This window comes from Rhinolophus hipposideros (genome assembly GCF_964194185.1).
Source record: "Rhinolophus hipposideros genome assembly, chromosome: X".
Taxonomy (NCBI): Eukaryota; Metazoa; Chordata; class Mammalia; order Chiroptera; family Rhinolophidae; genus Rhinolophus; species Rhinolophus hipposideros.
Window position 1 is genome coordinate 94,681,795 of NC_138046.1, and position 20,275 is coordinate 94,702,069.

General features: G+C 39.7%; 1 protein-coding gene and 1 pseudogene across 5 annotated transcripts in view; both read right to left on the minus strand.

The window, feature by feature from the left end:
* Positions 1 to 3,677: 3,677 nt before the first annotated feature.
* Positions 3,678 to 4,244, minus strand: LOC308494801 (large ribosomal subunit protein eL18-like; annotated as a pseudogene). Its single transcript has one exon. The product of its transcript is annotated as a large ribosomal subunit protein eL18-like (transcript).
* A 9,905-nt stretch (positions 4,245 to 14,149) lies between these two features.
* USP9X (ubiquitin specific peptidase 9 X-linked) overlaps positions 14,150 to 20,275 on the minus strand; it is a 128,336-nt gene continuing 122,210 nt past the window's right edge. For all 4 annotated transcript variants that reach the window (XM_081043818.1, XM_081043817.1, XM_081043815.1 and 1 more), the window contains 4 exons: positions 18,550 to 18,706; positions 18,181 to 18,393; positions 17,704 to 17,799; positions 14,150 to 17,316 (listed from right to left, as the gene is read on the minus strand). In XM_081043818.1, the coding sequence (XP_080899944.1) occupies positions 17,179 to 17,316; positions 17,704 to 17,799; positions 18,181 to 18,393; positions 18,550 to 18,706 (604 nt within the window). In that variant the 3' untranslated portion in view covers positions 14,150 to 17,178. The remainder of the gene's footprint in view (positions 17,317 to 17,703; positions 17,800 to 18,180; positions 18,394 to 18,549; positions 18,707 to 20,275) is intronic.

Sequence of the window (20,275 nt, forward strand, 5' to 3'; positions counted from 1 at the left end):
ACCTCTGCTGAGGTCTGTGAGGGGCCCTCCCTTCCACCAGACCTCCCCCTGGGGACTTTGCCACCCCCCCAGGCTCCTGAAGCGCACAAGACACCCCACTCTTGATTTGGGGTGTCTGGGATGGGGAGGGAACTGAGTAGATGATCAGAGGGTGCCGTAACAGGGGCGGAACCACGGGCCACGGTGGGCACACCAGCTAGAGAACAAGGTGCAGGGCCTCCCCAGTTGCTGCCCTCCTGCTCCACTCTTGGAGGGCCTGTGTTGGTGGCACCGCCCGGGGCTGAGGGGCAGAATCTGATGGTCTTCCCGAAGAGCCCCCATTTGGAGGTCAGGCCATGCACCCAGAGGAGGGCCCACCCTGCCGTGCGGCCCCCTTGGAGGGTGGCTGGCTTCCGTCAGGGAGCAGTGGGACTAGTTAATGTTTTCAGTGAGATTTTATATTTGACCCCTGGGTCTCAGGGGCAGGAGGGGACTCTGGGAGACTGTCTAGAGCTCCCCTCCCATCTTTGGGTAGAAGGCCTCGGGTAAGGAGGCAAAAATCACTGTGATGAATTAGACAATTGTCAGTCCCCACAGCTGAACCCTGGAATAGACCCATTTCAGGTGTGGGAGGCCAGCTGGGCCTCGTCCTTTGTAGGCACAGCCTACGTCTCCAATTCTTTTGTGGCCTAGTGCAATGCTCAATTTAAATAGAACCCAGAAATGTCAATCTAGGGTGGCCGGGTGGCTCAGTTGGTTAGAGCGCGTTGCTACTAACACCAGGGTTGCCGGTTCCATCCCCGCATGGGCCACTGTGAGCTGTCCTCTCTTTAAAAAAAAAAAGTGTCAATCTAAATAGAACCCAGAGTGGTTTTTATTTATACAATCATTATTATGTGTGATATTAAATATCACATATAGTAATACTTATTATATATAATAGTTCTATGAGGAAATTACATATTATACTAATAGGAATACTTCACGTGTATTGCAGATTAAATAGGTTCAATGGGTTAGCTTAGAATTTAACTACCATTCACAATATTGATTCGATAGAAAAATAGGTTCAGAGTCCCAGACAACGAACTTTCCAGCTTTTGAAGCAGACACATTTGTGTATTGGGGACTGTCTGTACTCTCATGCTAGGTCACCATTTTGACTCCAGTTTCACCAGAAAAGTCCATGTGAACATTGTTCCTCTGAATTGACCCAAATAAGATTTAAGGGGGCACTCTGGATAGTAATAAATTTTGAGCCTCACAAGCCAGGTACTCCACGACGCATAAGACTGTCCATGGCTTTGACCCAAAGACTGTCCTTATGAAAAGGACTATATGGGGATTTTTTAAAAACCAACAAAAAATAAAATTCATGAACACAAAATTTTGTCATAAACTAACCCTGTTCTATTTTACAGGTTAATGTAGTTAGTTTTCCGACTGCTTATTAACATCTCTCCCAACTTGCTTAATCATGTGCTTCTTCTATCATCCATTCTTTTCAACTGGCTTTGCTAGATTACAGCTGCACCCTTAAATACAGAAGCAGAAAGGAACTAGACAAATTAGAAAGCAAAAGAAACAGTTTAATCAAATATGTGATGATGGAAGGACAACTGATTCTGGGTGGTGAACACACAATGGGATTTATAGATGATGTAATACAGAATTGTACACCTGAAATCTGTGTAATTTTACTAACAAATGTCACCCCAATAAATTAAAATAATTAATTAATTTTTTAAAAAAGAAACAGTTGATGGCTAGTTTGCAGTCAAACATCACAAGGCACCCAGGGAAGAACCCACAGAGTTTGGTTACTATGTCTATAGACAACACCACATGCTCTGCATCCTTATAGGGAAGACAAGAAAAAAGCTACTGACTGACTGGGGGGTGGGGGAAATAGATTGCAAGAGGGGTGGGCCAAACAGAGAGGGTACAGAAGGTTGTGCATGGAGCCAGTGTGTACCAAGCAGAGGGGTTGGTGTGTGTGCGAGAGCTCCTTGTAGCCACATGTGGGGAGGCACATGTATTTTGTTATTGTGGTAAAATAAACCTAACGCAAAAGTCACCAGTTTAACCATCTTAAAGTGTACAATTTAGTAGCATTTAGTACCGGAAACATTAGCATCTCCCCCATTCGTTGGCAACCAGTAATTTACTTTCTGTCTCTGTGGATTTGCCTATTGTGGACATTTCATATTGATGGAATCATATAGTATGTGGTCCTCTGTGTCTGGCTTCTTTCACTCAGCAGCAGGTTCCCAAGGTTCATTCATGTTGTAGCGTGTATGAGTACTTCACTCCTTTTTACGGCTGAATAATGTTGCATTGTGTGTATATACTGCCTATTGTTTACCCATTCATCCGCTGATGGACAGTTGGGCTGTTTCCGCCTTTCAGCCATCGTGAGCAGAGGCACATGTACCTTTATTGTCTGTGTCTTGCCCTCCTCTGTGGGTCTCTCTGGCTTCAGTGCTCTCTGCTAATGCTGGGCTGTGAGCAGGTCTTCCAGCATCCACACAGCTTTCCCTCTCCTAGCACCCTGGCCCAGGGAATCTGTGTGTGATTCTCGGGCTCAGACTCATCAGGTATTGCCTCAAATAGAGAGGGTCCACTTTTGGGTGACATCTTATACAAATGATTGAAGGGTGGGACAGTGGGCCATGGCCCAGGAAAGTGGGGAGGGGAGCTCGTGGGAGGCCATGCTCTCCTCAGCACAGCCAGTCTGCCAAGGCCCTGATGTGAAGCAAGAAGACTGTGTGGCTGGGGTGGGGTGGAGAATCTCTCCCCAAATCCACATGCAGAGAATCTTCCCTAGTTCCATGGACCAGTGAACAAACCGTGTCAAGGTAGGATTTGAATGACCTGGGGTCCTTTGACCTGTCAAATCCTCTAGGTACAGAAAAGAATCCCGCCTCTGTCTTCTGCTCCACCCACACTTTGCTAGACTTTAATTGTGCTGTTCAGGTGAACACAGGCAGCCCCATTCCAATGCACCCCATTTGGGACTCAGCATTTACTAACCGGGATGCCGGAGATGAGCTGTGCTCAGACTTCCGGGTTTCACTTATTTCTTTTTATTTTTAAAGCGGACCAACATTGGTTTGCCAACTTTTTCTCTCTCTCTTTTTTTTTTTTTTAGATTTTTATTGGGGAAGGGGAACAGGACTTTATTGGGGAAGAGTGTGTTTTTCCAGGACTTTTTTCCGAGTCAAGTTATTGTCCTTTCAGTCTTAGTTGTGGAGGGCGCAGCTCAGCTCCAGGTCCAGTTGCCGTTTCTAGTTGCAGGGGGTGCAGCCCACCATCCCTTGCGGGACTCGAGGAATCGAACTGGCAACCTTGTGGTTGAGAGCCCACTGGCCCATGTGGGAATGGGAATCGAACTGGCAGCCTTTGGAGTTAGGAACACGGAGCTCCAACCGCCTGAGCCACCCGGCTGGCCCCAGTTTGCCAACTTTTTGTTGTGCCAAGTTAGAGAATTAAAAAGAACAACAACCCACTACTATCACCATCATATAAGGGTGGACATTTGAATTTCAAAAGATCCAAAAGTATATAATCTGATAGGACAGTCTTTTATCTATCTATCTATCTATCTATCTATCTATCTATCTATCTATCTATCTATTTATTTATTTATTTATTTTTCAGCTTCCAAAAGCTTTTTAATAACAAGGCAGGATCTGAGGTTAGTTTTTGTACTGGTGACTGGCCCTTAGGCCTCTGGCGTGTTCAAACTTCCGGCCCTTGGAGTGCACGTAGGGTTTGGTGTGGCTGTGCGGGTTTCCAGGGGCCTCCCCGAAATGCCTTGACACCTCTCGGCCCTTGCGAGGATCAGAGAGCAGGACAGTGCCACAGCCCTCGGGGACTCCAGGGTCAGCTGGTCCAACGTGAGGACGTTGCCTCCAGCCTTGAGGTTGCGGCTCCAGGCACGGCTGCTCACATGAAGTGCACACACCTTTAGTTTGGGGACCTCCTGGACACGCACATCATCGGTTATAGTCCCTACAACCACAGCAGTTTTGCCCTCCCTACCAGGAAGCTTCATTTTACGGATCATCCGGGAAAGGGACAAAGGCGGCCGGGTGGTGCGACTCATGAACAATCTCTTCAGCACCACATGGTCGAAGGTGGAGTTGGTTAGTTTGTCCAGAAACCTGTATAGCTTGACCAACAGCCTTAAATAGATGCCCTGGTTCTTGGGCTCCCTTGCACCGAACCTATCGGTCTTTGTTGTGACGGACGTCAGCTCCCATGATGGCGCCTCCTGCTCCACCAAATCCGGAAAGAGAGAATGGAGCCCGATGGGACAGTCTTTTAAATGGAACAAATTCATTTTTATGAAAATCTTACTATGTTGTCCTGATTTCTCTCATTCTGCCTCATTTTGATCAAACAAGTCCTCAGACTATGTGGTTTGGGGACCAACCTGCCCAGTGTTTAGAAACACTTCCCTGGTCCCTCCGCCAGGGCCCCTGGGAGCTTCCCATCTGGTTATAGTGTTCTTTACTTCTTCAGTGATTCTTCCCAGTTTGCTTTTTTTTTTTTTTTTTTGCTTTATCGTGGGATAATTGACAAATACAATTGCATATACATATTTAAAGTGTACAGCGGGATGATTTGATGTACGTTGTAGAAGGATTACCAAGATTGACATAATTAACACTCTATCACCTCACATAGTTAATATAGTTAACTTTTGTGTGTGTGGTGAGAATGCTTCACATTTACTCTCGACAACTTGCAAGTATATAATATTGTATCATTAACTACAGTCACCATGCTGTACATTAATTCCTCAGAACTTCTTCTTATAATTGAAATCTGTACCCTTTAACCTACATCACCCTACTTCCCCCTTTGGCTAATTAGAAATATTACTGCTCAAATCAGAACATCTTGTAGCTTCTAGAAATCTCTATATTAGTGGTGAGCATCCTTTATTTTCCCCCACAAGAGCCAATTTATGGGGAAAATGATGCTTATGTGCTGCATATATTTTTACTCCAAATGAAAATAGCTTTGAGTCCCACGGGGGAGAAAATGTATTTTCTTCCAGGGTAGAATGCCTGTGCAATCAAGTAGATTTATGCTAATGAGAAAACAGCTGCTTTCCTGTTACTAAAATGTTAATATCGGCATAGTTGAGAACTAGCCACATAGAGGCAGCTTTCTAATTTTTTTACTATGAAATTAGTTGACAGGCTGAAGGTACAGATAAATAGAAGGGCATAAAACCATTTATTACCAGCAATAGTCTTCATTTCTCCTCCTTTGGTCAATGAATTAGACTTGTTTTGATCCAATGCAGGAAACTAATTTATTAAGAATTCTGCTTGTCCTTAATACATTTCAAAATATACATTTCAGTCAGAACTCAAATGGTTTAAACCTAAGATGTAGCCATAAAGGCCACTGCTCAAAACAGCTGCTGTCCCCAGGTAGCAAGGGCCTCCTAAGAGGTCCTTAAGAGAGCCCAGAGCAAACCTAGTGGAATCACTCTTTTTGGAGGTTTAAACACACACACACACACACACACACACACACACACATACACACACACAGAGTGGATGCCAAAAACATGTGTACACATTTTAAGAAAGGAAAAAACTGTATTACAATTGTAATACTCAATATATACTGATAACAAAAGATGAATGCAAGTCATGTTTGACTTCTGCAATTACAAGAAGTGATCAAAGTGGTTACCACCAGCATAATTTTAATAGTTTTTTCCTTTCTTAAAATGTGTATACATTTTTTTGGTACCCTCTGTATATATCAAAAAATAAGTGTTTATTGTGTTATCAGGCAGACTTTTACATACAGATCATAAATTATTGTGTGGTTGAAACATCTACTTACTAAATCATTCAAGCCGGCCCTAGGTTACCAAAGCTAGGATACAAACAATTTTGATCTGTTTGATGCTGAGGGGTCAAACTGCCTGGGTTCGAATCCCTAACTTAGTTTCTGCTATGTTCTCGTTCCTAGTGCAGAGGGACTTACAGACATAACCCGTGGAGGGTAAAGGAGTTAACGAGATGGCAGATATGGGAACTTATTAGTCATTCCTCAGAGGAGGAACAGACATAGGGTACAGAAAACTTGGAGAAATCACATGACCTAGGAGACGCTTCAAAATTTATTTCCTTATGCTTGTAGTTTCAGGCAAGGGTGTTCCTTCCCATAGTAAGACAATAGACTTGCTATGTCTGCCAGACCTTAATTCTCAAATGGGTTTTCATTGTTAAAAAATGATTTAAAAGATCCTGAGAGTGGTGCTGTCCCTGGAACCTGTGGCATTACAGATCTTGACATTTATTAGAGGCCATGAAAGCTACAGAAGTTGCTTTTCTCTTATTTTCTGCATTTCCAGTTTTACTCAATTTCATTAGATTTTCTGCTTTGGTAGTAAATTTAGAAAGCAGAAGAAAAACAATCATATTTTAAATGCAACACTCGATTTTACTTACCAATCTTATCTATTAATGATAACTTAAATCCTTGCAGCTCAATGTTTAAAACTGAAATATATTTCACATGTAACATTGCGTAAATTTAAAGCTCAAGTTTTCCTTTGTTTTCTTTGAAAGATGGTGTAACCTGTTTCTGGACAGAAACATCCTTAATATTCTCTCCTCTGGGTCTGTAGCAGTTACTCTGTGGGGGTAGAACTGATCAAGAAATAGTATCCACACAGCTGTGAAATGCCAATAATCTCTTCAAAGAAATAAAACCATATATTTTTGTCCCCAGTGCTGCAAGTGCAAGATTTCATTATTAAACGCTGACAGAGTGCATAATCAAAAGGGCTGCCGCAAGAGCCCCTGCGGTCAGCGCCGTTCATCAACCATGGAGTGCGTTTGAAATGCTACCTGCCAGTTTGTTTTATTTATTTGACCAATACTTTAATACAAAGAAAACAATTTCTCATTTTTTTTCTCTCCCCCTGCTGAGCAACCCCAGAAAAGTCCTTTAAGCTCTTTGAGCTGAAATTCCTTCATGTATAAGACGAGGATATGTCACCCGCCTTGTAGGGTTATGAGGATTAGGGCTGTCCTATTGCTTACTGAGAACTGAAAAATGCAACCTTTTCATGTAGTTTCTATTCTGTAGAAAAAAAATACTATTTTATGATATTGGTTAGCAGATAAATAGGAAAACATTTCCATTGGAATTTCCCAAAGCAAACAAAAAATAAAGCTGTCATCCATGAAAATCATCCCCCAAGCATTACCAAGAATCACTTTGGGGAACTAGTTAAGCCGATGTTCCAGAAGATTCTTAGTGCTATTTTCAGTAACAAAGCCCAATTTAAACATAAAACACCACCCCAAAGTTGTGAAACTCCCACATTTTCTTTGTTTTCTTCAAACAGGAGAGGTGCCTCAAGCAATACCAAGCACACACCCCATTTGTTGCTCTAAACAGGGGTGTCAAAACTGCAGGGTTGTCAAAACTGCGGCCCCACGGGCCAACTGTGGTCCGCAATCCATTGTTAATTGGCCCGCAGCAAATTCCAAAAATATATTTAGTTTACTTAAATAAACCAGGTGAGGCAATACGTACTTGAGGCAATACGTACTTCACCTGAGTGAGTGGCCGGGCTGTTTGTGTATTTTACCGCATATGGCCTTTAGTAAAAAACGTTGAAAAAAGTTTGGACACCCCTGCTCTAAAGCAAACCACACATTACCAAAACATCTTGGATAAAAATAAATTGTGTTTCCTTCTGAGATGGAAATTGCTTTTGGCTGCTCACCCAACCATGCTTTGTGCTAAACTCTGGGCTTTGTTTTTGCTTTTTATTGAAGCAGGTTTATAAACACCAGAGGCAAAATGGACCAATTTGAACAGATGGCTTAACGTGCTATTTCATTTGTCATTATTTGTTTGGGGAACATTGCAAAGTCGGGCTGCTGGGATGGCAGGCGTAAAGCTAGAGGAGTTGTCTTGGGCGGAAGCAATGCCCCCTAGTTGCACAGCTGGGGCTCAGTACTTTATTTATTAAATGTATTGGGGTGACAGTGGTTAGCAAAATGATATCGGTTTCAAGTGTACGATTCTATACTACATCGTCTATTTATTGCATTGTGTGCAGTACTTTGCTTTTCTAAAAGGAAAATTGGACACAAACCAATCCTCTTGCTCATGGGACTCGAATCGCAGGTGAGAAAAACCGGATGACTACAAATCTTGTTTCCACAAATGGTGAAAAGCAGTCGCTTCATGTCCCACGTCCATGGAGGAGAACGCCATTTCTAACCCAGAACCCCATTACCGCTTCTGGAGAAACACCATAAAGGCCATGGGGACTTTATTGTAACACCTGATTTCTTTTTTTTTTTATAGTTGGCTTCCTGGGAGAGATCCTCTATCTAAATTCTTTTTTTTTAATTTATTTTTTATTTTTTATTGGGGAAGGGGAACAGGACTTTATTGGGGAACAGTGTGTACTTCCAGGCCTTTTTTCCCCAAGTCAAGTTGTTGTTGTCCTTTCAGTCTTAGTTGTGGAGGGCGCAGCTCAGCTCCAGGTCCAGTTGCAAGGGCACAGCCCACCATCCCTTGCAGGAGTCAACCGGCAACCTTGTGGTTGAGAGGACGCGCTCCAACCAACTGAGCCATCCCGGAGCTCAGCGGCAGCTCAGCTCAAGGTGCTGATGTTCAATGTTAGTTGCAGGGTGTGCTGCCCACCATCCCTTGCGGGAGTCGAGGAATTGAACCGGCAACCTTGTGGTTGAGAGCCCACTGGCCCATGTGGGAATCGAACTTCGGAGTTAGGAGCATGGAACTCTAACCGCCTGAGCCACCGGGCCGGCCCCTGATTTCTTTTAATGAAAATAATACTTGAAGCAACTATGCCGGTTTTGGGTAATGGGTACGTGGGTGTTATATTTGTCTATATACTACTCTATAGTTTTAAAGTTTTGCAACCCCCTCAACTCCCATTTAAAGAACAACAGTGCACTATGGAAATGGTTTTCAAACCCGACTGCAGCTACATGTGGAACTTAAAAAAATGTTAGATTCCTGGGCACGCCACACCTCTATGCCGTTTTCAGGATTGGGACCCATATATTTTTTTTAACTTTTATTAAGTGTGTTTTCCCAGGACCAATCAGATCCAAGTCAAGTAGTTGTTTCAATCTAGTAGTGGAGGGCTCAGCTCACAGTGGCCCATGTGGGGAGCGAACCCGCAACCTTGTTGTTAAGAGCGCTGTGCTCTAACCAACTGAGCTAATCGGCCGCCCCTTTTTAAAATTTTTTATTGGGTAACTGTGTTTTTTCCAGGAACCATCAGCTCCAAGTCAAGTCATTGTCCTTCAATCTAGTTGCAGGGGGCCCAGCCCACCATCCCATGCAGGAATTGAACCAGCAACCTTGTTGTTGAGAGCTCGCGCTGTTTTTTAAAAGCTCCCAGATGTTCCTTGTTCAGCCAGTCCAGTGCCAGCCCTTGGACCCGCTTTGAAGCACCATTGCCTTGCAAAAGCCACTCTGTGTATACCTACTGTATAATTCACCCGATATAACGCCCCACACTGTGTTAACTCGCATACTTAAAAACGAAAAAAACCCAGCTGTGTATCTGTCCATGTGGAGATTCAATCCTTGTAGCATAAATTATTACTATAAACAAGGACAAGATGGTCTCTTTTTCAAGTCTCTGTGTGTGAAAACTGGGTCAAAACTCATTTGACAACTTGTATACTAGGATCCTCATGCCATTTTAAAGCTTAGGTTACAGCGCAATCTGTAAGTGGCATTTCAAGATAAGTGGAATTTCCTTCTCAGGAAATTTGGAGCTTTAATTCTGCCAGCCTTAGGGCAGTCCCGCTGGACAGTAGCACCTTTTTCACAGGAGGATTAGACATTATAGAATTGTACACAAGATTTTCTTCTGATTGTCCTCATTTTTCAGCTGTAATTTTTTTCTCTCATGTCCACTCAAAATGATTTTTTTATGCTTTGAAGGTAATGAGTTTAAGGCCACCGTATGTGTACTTACATTTACACATACACAAAGTCACTCCTTGGGACAGATGGCCCAGTGGCACACCTGAAGTCCCTTACTTAGTTCTTGCTTATTATTTTTTGCCATCACCCTCATCCTCTATCAAATGATGAGCAGCAAAACAAAGGAAGTGAAATTAGTTGCCTTTGCTACTTGACAGCAGCTTGGTACCAGGTAGCTAAAACGAATTAACAAAAATCAGGAAAATTTTATGAGCATCTGTGGCTTTCTATCAAGCGTATTTTATGGTTTGCTTCCATCATGACAGCTAAGATTGGGCTATATTTTTCTTTTTCTTTTAAAATTCAAGATCGATCTTGTAACAGATCAGAACTATGAGGTTGAAAGGGTTCCTTGAGGCCCAGCTCTCAGGACTATATGCAGAATGAGTGTGCCAGTGAGGCTGGCCCGTGTGAAGTTGGGCAGGTTCTTGATACAACTCAGGAGAAATCATCAGTTATTCCTGAGACACCTGTCATGTTCCAGTGTCACCCATACTTATTCCTGGGACACCTGTCACATGTCCAACAGTGTTACACATATACTTTAATAAATAGCCAAAATTGAGAAGATTCTCCTCAATGTGAAGTTCTCTTATCCTATGACTTATTTATGGCTTTATTGATATGGAAACGCTTATTAGAGGAGAGCCTGAGACCTAGCCACGTGCTCGTACTCCTGTGACCAGTCTCTGATCTTTTTGTCTGGTTCCAGGCCTTTCTCAAGGGCTACTGCAGCCCTTGCTGGTTCCTTGACTTCATAACATTAGAAAAGGAAAGCAAGTGCAAGTCTACAGGAGCATTGGAACAGCCGAGTTCAATCATTTTCAGTGAAAATCAATTCAAACAAAGTGGCCAACCTGAAACTAATAAAAATAAATGATAAAAATAAAGATAAAAATAAAAATAGCAGATGAGGGGAAAAAAGCCAATGTGGCCAAAATTGGACAAAGTAATATTCCTTAAATGCGTGCATTTTCAAAATCTGAGTAAGATTAAAGAAAATAGTAAATACAAGCAAGCAACCGAAAAAAACCAACAATATGAACAAACTACTGTGGGTTGTTTTGTATCAGCCTATCCAGGTAACTAGGCTTAACGTAAGATTTTATTTATAGGCAGTCCTAAACTTATCAATTTTTATATTTTAATTCTAAGCTGAGACTTTATTGGCTGCCTTTCTTTAAACAGGAGTTACATCCTATTAGAAGGCTGGCTTTCTTATAAAAAGACACAAGTACATCTGAAAACCTCTAGTAAGGACGTGCCTGACATGAGCCTTTCTTCAACCAAATACAAATGACTTGTACACATGATTAATGACTGTGCTTGGCGACCAGAGACCAGAGCTTTCCAGAGACCAAGTTGGGATCCAATCCCCCATATTCAAATCAAGAGAGCGACTGGGACAGAATGCAATTTAAGGCCTTATCAAAAGAATATGAGTGAGAAGTGCATGCGACCAGTAGTACCTGTGTCTCAGTTCTGATAACCACCCTCACCTTTCTTTACATTATTTCTTCAGCATCCATAACGTTTGCAGTATTATTATTCCTAAGTGATTGTTACAGCAAAATTAATTTCTGATGAAAACTCATTTTAACCAAGATCAGAGTGAAATGCAAATGAGAAAAATTCCTGCCCTGAGGTCATCAATGTGTGGTTTAAATTCAGACCATTTCGGAAAGCTTTATAAAGAGGTGCATCTTTAATCAAAATTACCGTGATAGGGGGGAGGCCAGATAGCTCAGTTGGTTAGTGTGCGGTGCTCTTATCAACAAAGTCGCTGGTTCGATCTCCACAGGGGCCATTGTGAGCGGCGCCCTCCACAACTAGATTGAAACGATGACTTAACTTTGAGCTGATGGGTCCTGGAAAAACACACTTAAAATAAATAAAACTTAAAAAAAATTACCATGGTAGGGTTTGATATGAATAAACAAGCTATTTTTTAATGGAGAAAACATTCATAGTGGAGACTGAACTCAAGACTTGTATTCGAAGTAAGGCTGCTTTAGTAGTTCCTAGTTGTAGGCATTGGTAACTGACTGGGCAAGAACAGAGCTCACAGGCCTGCCTCCTCTGTTGCGTGCTGCACTGGTCACCACTGGGGCCTGTGACATCCACACTTGAAAGCTGCTGAGGAAAAGTGCTGTCACTTGACAATCTGGGTTGCAATTTTTTCCCCTATGGACCTGTTTTTTTAAGAGCATGTTAGCATTTTTATTTCTCATTCCATGGGCTATAAGAAACCCATTATCTGAGCTAGCAGAAACGTGTCAGTATAACTTTTCAACGTATGTATTTTCAAATCAGAGCTAAGAAAAAGGTAAAAGGCGTATTTCAGTTTTCAAAGTGGAACTCCACATTAAATTCCTCACAAAAGCTGTTCCTCAATAGGAGCTCGTACTAAATACGTGGTTTAGAATTACTGCAGTGGGTGTATAGCATAATTTGAAACATGGGATATTTTAGGCAGCTGGATTTCCTTTTAATCTAGACACAAAATGTGACACATTTCAAATTTAATATAGACATCTGTAAACAAAAAAAACAAAACCTTGACTTCCTCCTGCCCCCATTTACTAGTCGAATTTAGAAGGCCAAGTTTTAACAACTGCTTTGAAACCAACCTAACACCAAACTTATTTAGTGGGAGATTCAGATATGACATTATGTCTTCCTTTGGTTCTAGCCTTTTGTTTTCAGTTCATTCTTGCCTTTAAAGAAAGCATTTAAATGTTAAATGTTAACATTCTAGAGGTAAGCCATCTTCTCTGTGATGGAAATGATTCCACTTTTAAGCCTCAAACTGATTTTGTAATGACTATTGGCCAATCACATGTTGGCATCGTGGAACAGCAATTAAAAGCCTCAATGCAAATTGCATATTGTTAATTACTGCTCATAGCCTCTGAAAATATTAAGTGTTGCTCTTGGTTACTTGGCACTGTACTTTTTATTTTTATTGGGGAATATTGGGGAACAGTGTGTTTCTCCAGGGCCCATCAGCTCTACGTCGTCCTTCAATCTAGTTGTGGAGGACACAGCTCAGCTCCAAGTCCAATCGCCGATTTCAACCTTTAGTTGCAGGAGGGCACAGCCCCCCATCCCATGTGGGAACTGAACTGGGAACCTCGTTGCTGAGAGCTCTAACCAACTGAGCCATCCGGCTGCCCACAACTTGATTTTTGAACTGCTTCGATGTGAATATACATTTGTATAATATGAAGATACAAATTAGGGTCAAATCCCTCTACTTGTAAACATTTCCCTTTTTCTTTCAAATCTATCACACCTCTAATTTACCTTCCATTTAGAATTCTTTAATAAATAAGAGGGAAAACCAAAATTTAATTTATAAAGTTTTATTTTTGTATATGTGCTAAATCTTAGGAACTGTGGACAATCTTCAGCCTTGGCTTGTAAAAGGCTGATTAAGTGTGTGATCTGGGTGGTGAAATTTCCTTTTGGGAATCTGGATTTCAAAATAAAAAAATCTCACTCATTTGCAAGTTTAAAACATGGTGTGTACTTTCCCTTTTCTTACACCTATGAATTTGGAGGAAAAGTGCTACATTTCTGCAAACGTAAAATAATTGTCATAAATACAATCGGCAGCAAGTTCTTAATACATTTAGCACTTCTGTAGTGTATTATCACACCCAAAACCTTATTTTCAAACACAACATTCACATAGGTGCAGGACCAATTTTGGTTGAGCCCTACTATGAAACTAGTACTGAATGGTTTTTTTAGTTAACAAAAAATGGGGAGGGGCGGAAGGGGTGTGTTCTGCTTGCTGGGAAGTTTGTAGTACCTTGAAACTAGAGACCAAAATTGGGCACTTATAATGAAAAGGCAATTTTCTTACGCAGTTATAATTCTAAATAAGGCAGGGTATATCCACCAAATTAACTACAAAACTAAGCAGAGTTCATGAGAGAACATAAGCTGGAAAAATACTGGGGGCGGGGAACAAAAACCAAAACAAAAAACAACTGAAAGGAACTATTCTGGAGTAGTAATCTGAATATTCAGACTGTTGCTTTCGTTTACAAACATAATTTAAATAAAAAAGGTTCCTCAGCTTTTTAACCACTACAAGGATGAAATACTTGAGTTATCATTCACTAATAAAAGTTAATCATGAAAAAAATAAAACATTTTAATAATTCTAAATTTGTATACATAATGACTAAAAGACACAAGGTTGGGAAATTATCAGAGAAAAAACAAGGAAAGACAAAACCCGCAAATATGACTATGTTCTTATTTCTGCCTCTACAATGCTGTACATGATAATTTGGTTGGTGGAGGGGAGGGCTTAGAAACAGCAGCAATATGGTTTTTACCAAGTTGTGCACGGAAATACTTAGATCCAACCGGGCAAAGCCCTTGTTCACACAAATTAACAATGAAAATTTCTTCTTCAGTCTTTATGTTAACAAATTCTACTGTGTTCTATAATCATGCCATTTAGAACTCTGGGGGGTACTTCTTTGAAAGGAAGGCTAGCAATTCCGCAACAAACATTTAAAGTAGGAAATATATATATGGCTCAAGAAATCAGTTGAGGGATAATTAAATAATCTTTAGGCACTTTGAAGACTTGAAGTTTAAAATGTGCCATTTATGTTCAGAAAAAGACCTCAAAATCACCACTATGCTGTTCTTACAATAACATGCATCTTAAAATTTCTGGTTATACATTAATGCTTGTTTAAGAGTTAAATATAGAAAATAATTTGCACAAACAAACAAAAAACTCTCCGATTACTTTCCATTGATCCTGGTCACAACACAGACCGCTCTTTTGCAAATGGAGGGAAAAATGATTCACAAGCCCTCACCTGGCACAAGGGGACTTGTAAGCAACCAAGGTGGGATCTCCCCCCAAGGAGAAAAATTCACAGCCTTTAAAAAAAACCCCAAAACATCAAGTCATTGAAATTTCTAAATTAAGTACTTACATACTTTTGTTACCAAGCAGGAAATGCAAAAATCACCTCTCAGATGGTGAGATGGTGTATTTAATGATAGCAACTTGTCCAAATAAAATTAACCTATTTTGCTCATTGTTAAGGAAGCTTGGAATCGAGGAACTTTTAAAATTACCAGTTGGAATTGCAAACAGTGTGTACAACTTTCGCTCAAACTTAACAAATTCAGACATAATATACTTAAGGTAAAAAAACAGGATCTATCTGGTGTCAAAATTTCCTATTACAGAAAACCTAGAAGCATAGATTGACTATAGAGTATTGCGAATAAGACACCCAGAGCTTTAACTTAAATACCTGCCCCCGTTAATCACAAAATAATGCAATTCTCAATTTTGTTTCTGCTTTGTTCAGTTCCAACTGTAGCCTTTTGGACAAAACATTTTCCTATTAACTGAATTGTAAAAAATACAACCAAGCTTGTGCTCATTAAATATACATGTATATAAAAAACATACAAAAAGTACAAGATTGATTATGTTAGGAAACTTTTACAGTGTCAACATCCTGTTTTCTGTAAATCTTTAGTAAAGGGACAAAGGTCATATCTTTCTGTGCACAAAAACTCAATGTGACTGAACTCCCAAATTCAGTGTCATGCCTCAGCTAGGCATGTTACGCACAGAATTAATTTGATTATGTAGTCCTTCAGGAAAAAAAGGACAAAAAAGTAACCAAAAAACCAAAAACACACCACAGGACAAAAAGTTCTTCTTAAATCAAATTCTATTTGTGAATTCAGCAAAATAATTTCTATAAAATAAAACAGCAAAATATTTAAATAGAATAGGGTGGGCTGTATTTGTTTGCAGGAGTATTTGGTTTTTAGACAGGTTCAAAAAAAAAAAAATCACACACATTCAAGTTACCAATTCTGTTATACAGTATTAACTGATGAGTTCTTTATCTTTAATTAATTAAATGTTTATTCTGAAATACATACCTCAATTATATTAACTAACCAGTAGTTTCCTTTTTAATTAATTAGACCCTGCTTCGAATGTTAAAATTTGGGGGATAATGGAAAAGGAACGAGGACAGTTCTTGCTTTCAAGTAAAATTGTGACTGAGCAGAAACCCAGCCAGACGTCTTGGTGCAGTGGTACACCAAGCCCCGTGGGATTCTGAGGACTTCCCCTTTCACAGCAGAAGGAAAGTTTTAGAAGATTCACCTAAGAAGCTCTACCAAAGAAACAAAACAAGCACACCAAATACAGTCTTCTATTATGCTCCAAATATCCTGGCATAGCAAGTTTTTGCATATTTGTTTTAAATCTTTTAAAATTCCCATTACTGATACTTAAGGTTCTTTATCCCACCCAGAGATGGAACTGTAAGCAACATATGTGTAACTAACTGAAAACCGCCTGTTGTCACATTTCTCCCCTTGTTTTCTATTTTATATTCTAGATGTAAGAAGGAAAAAGCTCTGAGCAATACAGCTGTCACTGGGACAACTGCTGTCATTATGATAATTTTTTTCCTCATTGGCTACACTAACCTGGTGTGAAGCCATGCTAAATGTTACAGCATAACTATAGCTTCAAAATGATTAACCTAACATCAGAATAAAAAGGCAATGAAAAAGATCTAGAAACAATGTTACATCACCAATTTTCCACATCAACCAAATAATTTAAAGGTTACCAGCCTTACATTGCTCATAATAAAACTGACTCCAGTGGCAAAGAATTAACATGAATCTATTGGTATGGTTGACATGGATGGGCTCTGTTTTGTTGCTGTTGGTTTATTTTTTGTTTTTTTGTATGAGTTGATCCAACTGCCATGAGGCAGGCAACACTGGCTGCAGAGTGCAATGGGTATAACAAGAAAATTAACTTTTGTAGTTTTTGAAGATCTGTGAGTCTCATCAAGAAAAAAGTTTCTTGCTTAAGAATTAACAGTCAAACATTAATATACTATATACACCTTTGCCATTTACACATTAGCATCAGGCCATTTATTACAAAACACTATACACTTTCCACTGCAGGCGGGTTATATATTGACAGCAAATTTCTGCAGATAAGACAGTGAATAAAACTCTCCACTCCATGTTGATTAGGAATAGTTTTTCTAGTTTTAAGTATTAGCCAGACACAGAAAAAGGTTGGACTGTAAGGCCTGGGTGCACAGTCTTGATGGAACCAGTTCGGTATGTGCATTTATTTCACTGATCCTTAGTCTGAGGTGGGGATATTTCTTCACTGCCTTCGTAATTTTCTTGTGCTCGTTGGCCAGTTCTCTGAGGGTTGTTCATGTGATGTGCTGCTGGGCCTGTATATGGCTGTCCATGCACATGGTTATTCTGGGAAGGGAGAAGAGATGTGCATGTTAAAGCTTTAATATAGTAATCAAAAGTTTGTGGAAATGTAAATGCTTTCTTTTATTCCTTTTTGTAAAAAAACTTTTATTTATTTTTAAGTGTTTGTCCAAGACCCATCAGCTCCAAGTCAAGTAGTTGTTTCAATCTAGTTGCAGAGGGCGCAGGAAAACACCACATGGGCAAGTTCAAACACGTTACATCATGACCCCACTCCAACAATTCCTCTTTTGATCATGCCCCCAAAGCAAGTCTAGACAATCCCTCTATTAAAGTCACAATAAAAGATTTAGCCATCCATCCTTTAAATAAAGCATAAAAAAAAAAAAAAAACGGTTCTAGGGGATAAAAACACAAACCACCCCTAGTTACCTGTTGATACTGAGATCCAGGTGAATGGGGGTATAACGGGGCATCTTCAGGTGGAGGCGACTCATGCTCATCCGGGGCATCTTGGTCATCTGGCTCCTAATGTTAAATATTTAAAGATAAAGAATTATGTAGGCAAATTCAAGTTTATTTTTACTTGAAATAAATTTTTAAAAATCTATAAAACTGACCCACTATCAACTTTTCTTTTACTGCAGATAAACAAATTAAAGCAACTGAAAAAAATCCTAATTTGGGTTCTCTTAGAAATACTACATTTCAGGCAATTTCAGAAATTTCTCTGTAAGGCGGCCTCCCTCATTAACGTAAGACCACATGTTGTAAACATTACAGCAAATAAAACGTCAACATACTTTTTTTTTTTACATTATCATTAATACATAAACACTGGCCTATGAAGTAAAGAATTACTTTGCTTTCTTCCATTTCTATCTGCTGCACACTGGTGGCATTTTTTACCTCCTCTGGACAGAGTTCACAAGCTTTTGCAAGTGTCATCCTAGCACTATGTGATCTCTCCAAGAAATAACCATTTGATGTTTCATTGCTTTGCACCGGAGGAGACCAATTGTTGTAAGTGTACTGAGGATTGCCAGTATATGGTCGTCTTTCAAGTTCATCTCCAAGCCATTCAACTGCCCAGGTCCACTTCCTTTTAAGATCTCCGTTGCCCTTCGAAAGAAAATATATGCAAAAGGTTTCAGAACACTTTTCTTAAGTTAACTTAACTTAAAATGACAACTCCAAATTCTCACGATTCTATTCTTTTAAAACAGAATCCTTCATTTTGATTCAGATTTCTACACACTTGTAAGAAAAAACCCTTACCTGCAGAATCTGGTAAGCAACAGGACAATTGCTAAAGAGAGCAACCATACATTTTATACATTGATATGCTCTTTTTTGATAGTGATTCTTAGAGCGCTGGATTGTGTCAAATAGCCCATCGCGGTCATCTGGGATTCCTTTAAGGGCATTATGGATTCTGAAAGAAAACCAGATACAAAATAAAGCAGTTAACATTTACCGAGTGTCCACTACGTGCTGCTCAATAAATACCTCTGATGTAGTCACCGTATCATCTAACGCTAGACAGTAAGTAGTTATTAAACCCTGAACAGACAAGAAAATGGGCAGAGGTTAAATAGGTTGCCCAAGGTCATATAGCTGCCTAACAATCTGTACTCTTACCAGCTTATTACCAACCCAAAATGCTTTTGCTATGTATGTAATTCAAATACATGACCAGAGTGAATTCAGGGCACTAAGAGTAATACAAACTTTTAAAATTAAAGTCAACTAAGTTTATGACTGCTGTACTTAAGAAGAATTTGCTTCCAAGTCAGTTCCTTTTACAAAACGGCATTTCTAAATGAAAATTAGAATCTAACGGCTACGAAACAGTGATATAATTTGAAGTATAGAATAATCTTGATTTCTAATGATGAGAATACATGGCAGGCAAAGCAATTTTCACCAGCAATACTACAATTTGGCTGATTTACCAATGATGGAGGATGTCATTTGAGTGCCTGCTGAACTACAACAGAATATGTAGTCAACGATTTGTTACTGTTCTCCCCATAAGCATTTAAAAAATGACTGTGGAGGAAAAGAATGTGCCTAGAGTCTTTTGTGTTAACATCACATGCCAGTAAATAAAATGTGGTATATACAGAGAGTGGAATGTTATTCAGCCTTAAAAAGGAATGACATTCTGATAGGTGCTACAACAAAGATGAGCCTTGAAGACATGTTAAGTGAAAAAAGCCAGACACAAAAGGACAAGTAAGTGTATGATCCCATTTATACGAGGTATTTAGAATAGGCAAAATCAGGGGAAGAAAGAGGGAAATGGACAGTTATTGTTTAATGGCTGGCTATAAAGCTTCAGTTTGGGATGAACAAGTTCTAGAGAGGGACAGTGGTGATGGTAGCACATTGTGAATGTACTTAATGCCATCAAATTGTACTTAAAAATGGTTAAAATGGTACATTTTACGATTAAAAAAAAAACTAATAGATTTTTAAAAAATTTATTGGGGTGACATTTGTTAGTAAAATTATATAGATTTCAGGTGTACAATTCTGTATTACATCATCTATAAATCCCACTGCGTGATCACCACCCAGAGTCAGTTCTCCTTCCATCACTATATTTTATACAATTTTTTTTAAAAAGCAAAAACACAAAAAAATTACCTGCATGCAATTCTACATATGCAAGAGAAACTGAACACAGGTAAAAAAAAAAAACCCCGAAAAATTTGTACCTGAATGCTCAGAGCAGCATTATTCATAATAGCCAAAAGGTACAAAACCCTAATGTCCATCAATGGATAAACAGATAAACAAAATAGGAAGTGTCCACACAAATCCTGGATATTTTGTCTATGAATAGGTAAATCCATAGAGACAAAAAACAGACACTAGTGGTTTCCAGGGGATGGGGGGAATAGGGAATGACTGCTTAATTGGGTATGGGGTTTCCTTTTGGGGTGATGAAAATGTTCTGGAATAATGTAGTGGTGATGGTTGCATAATATTGTGAATG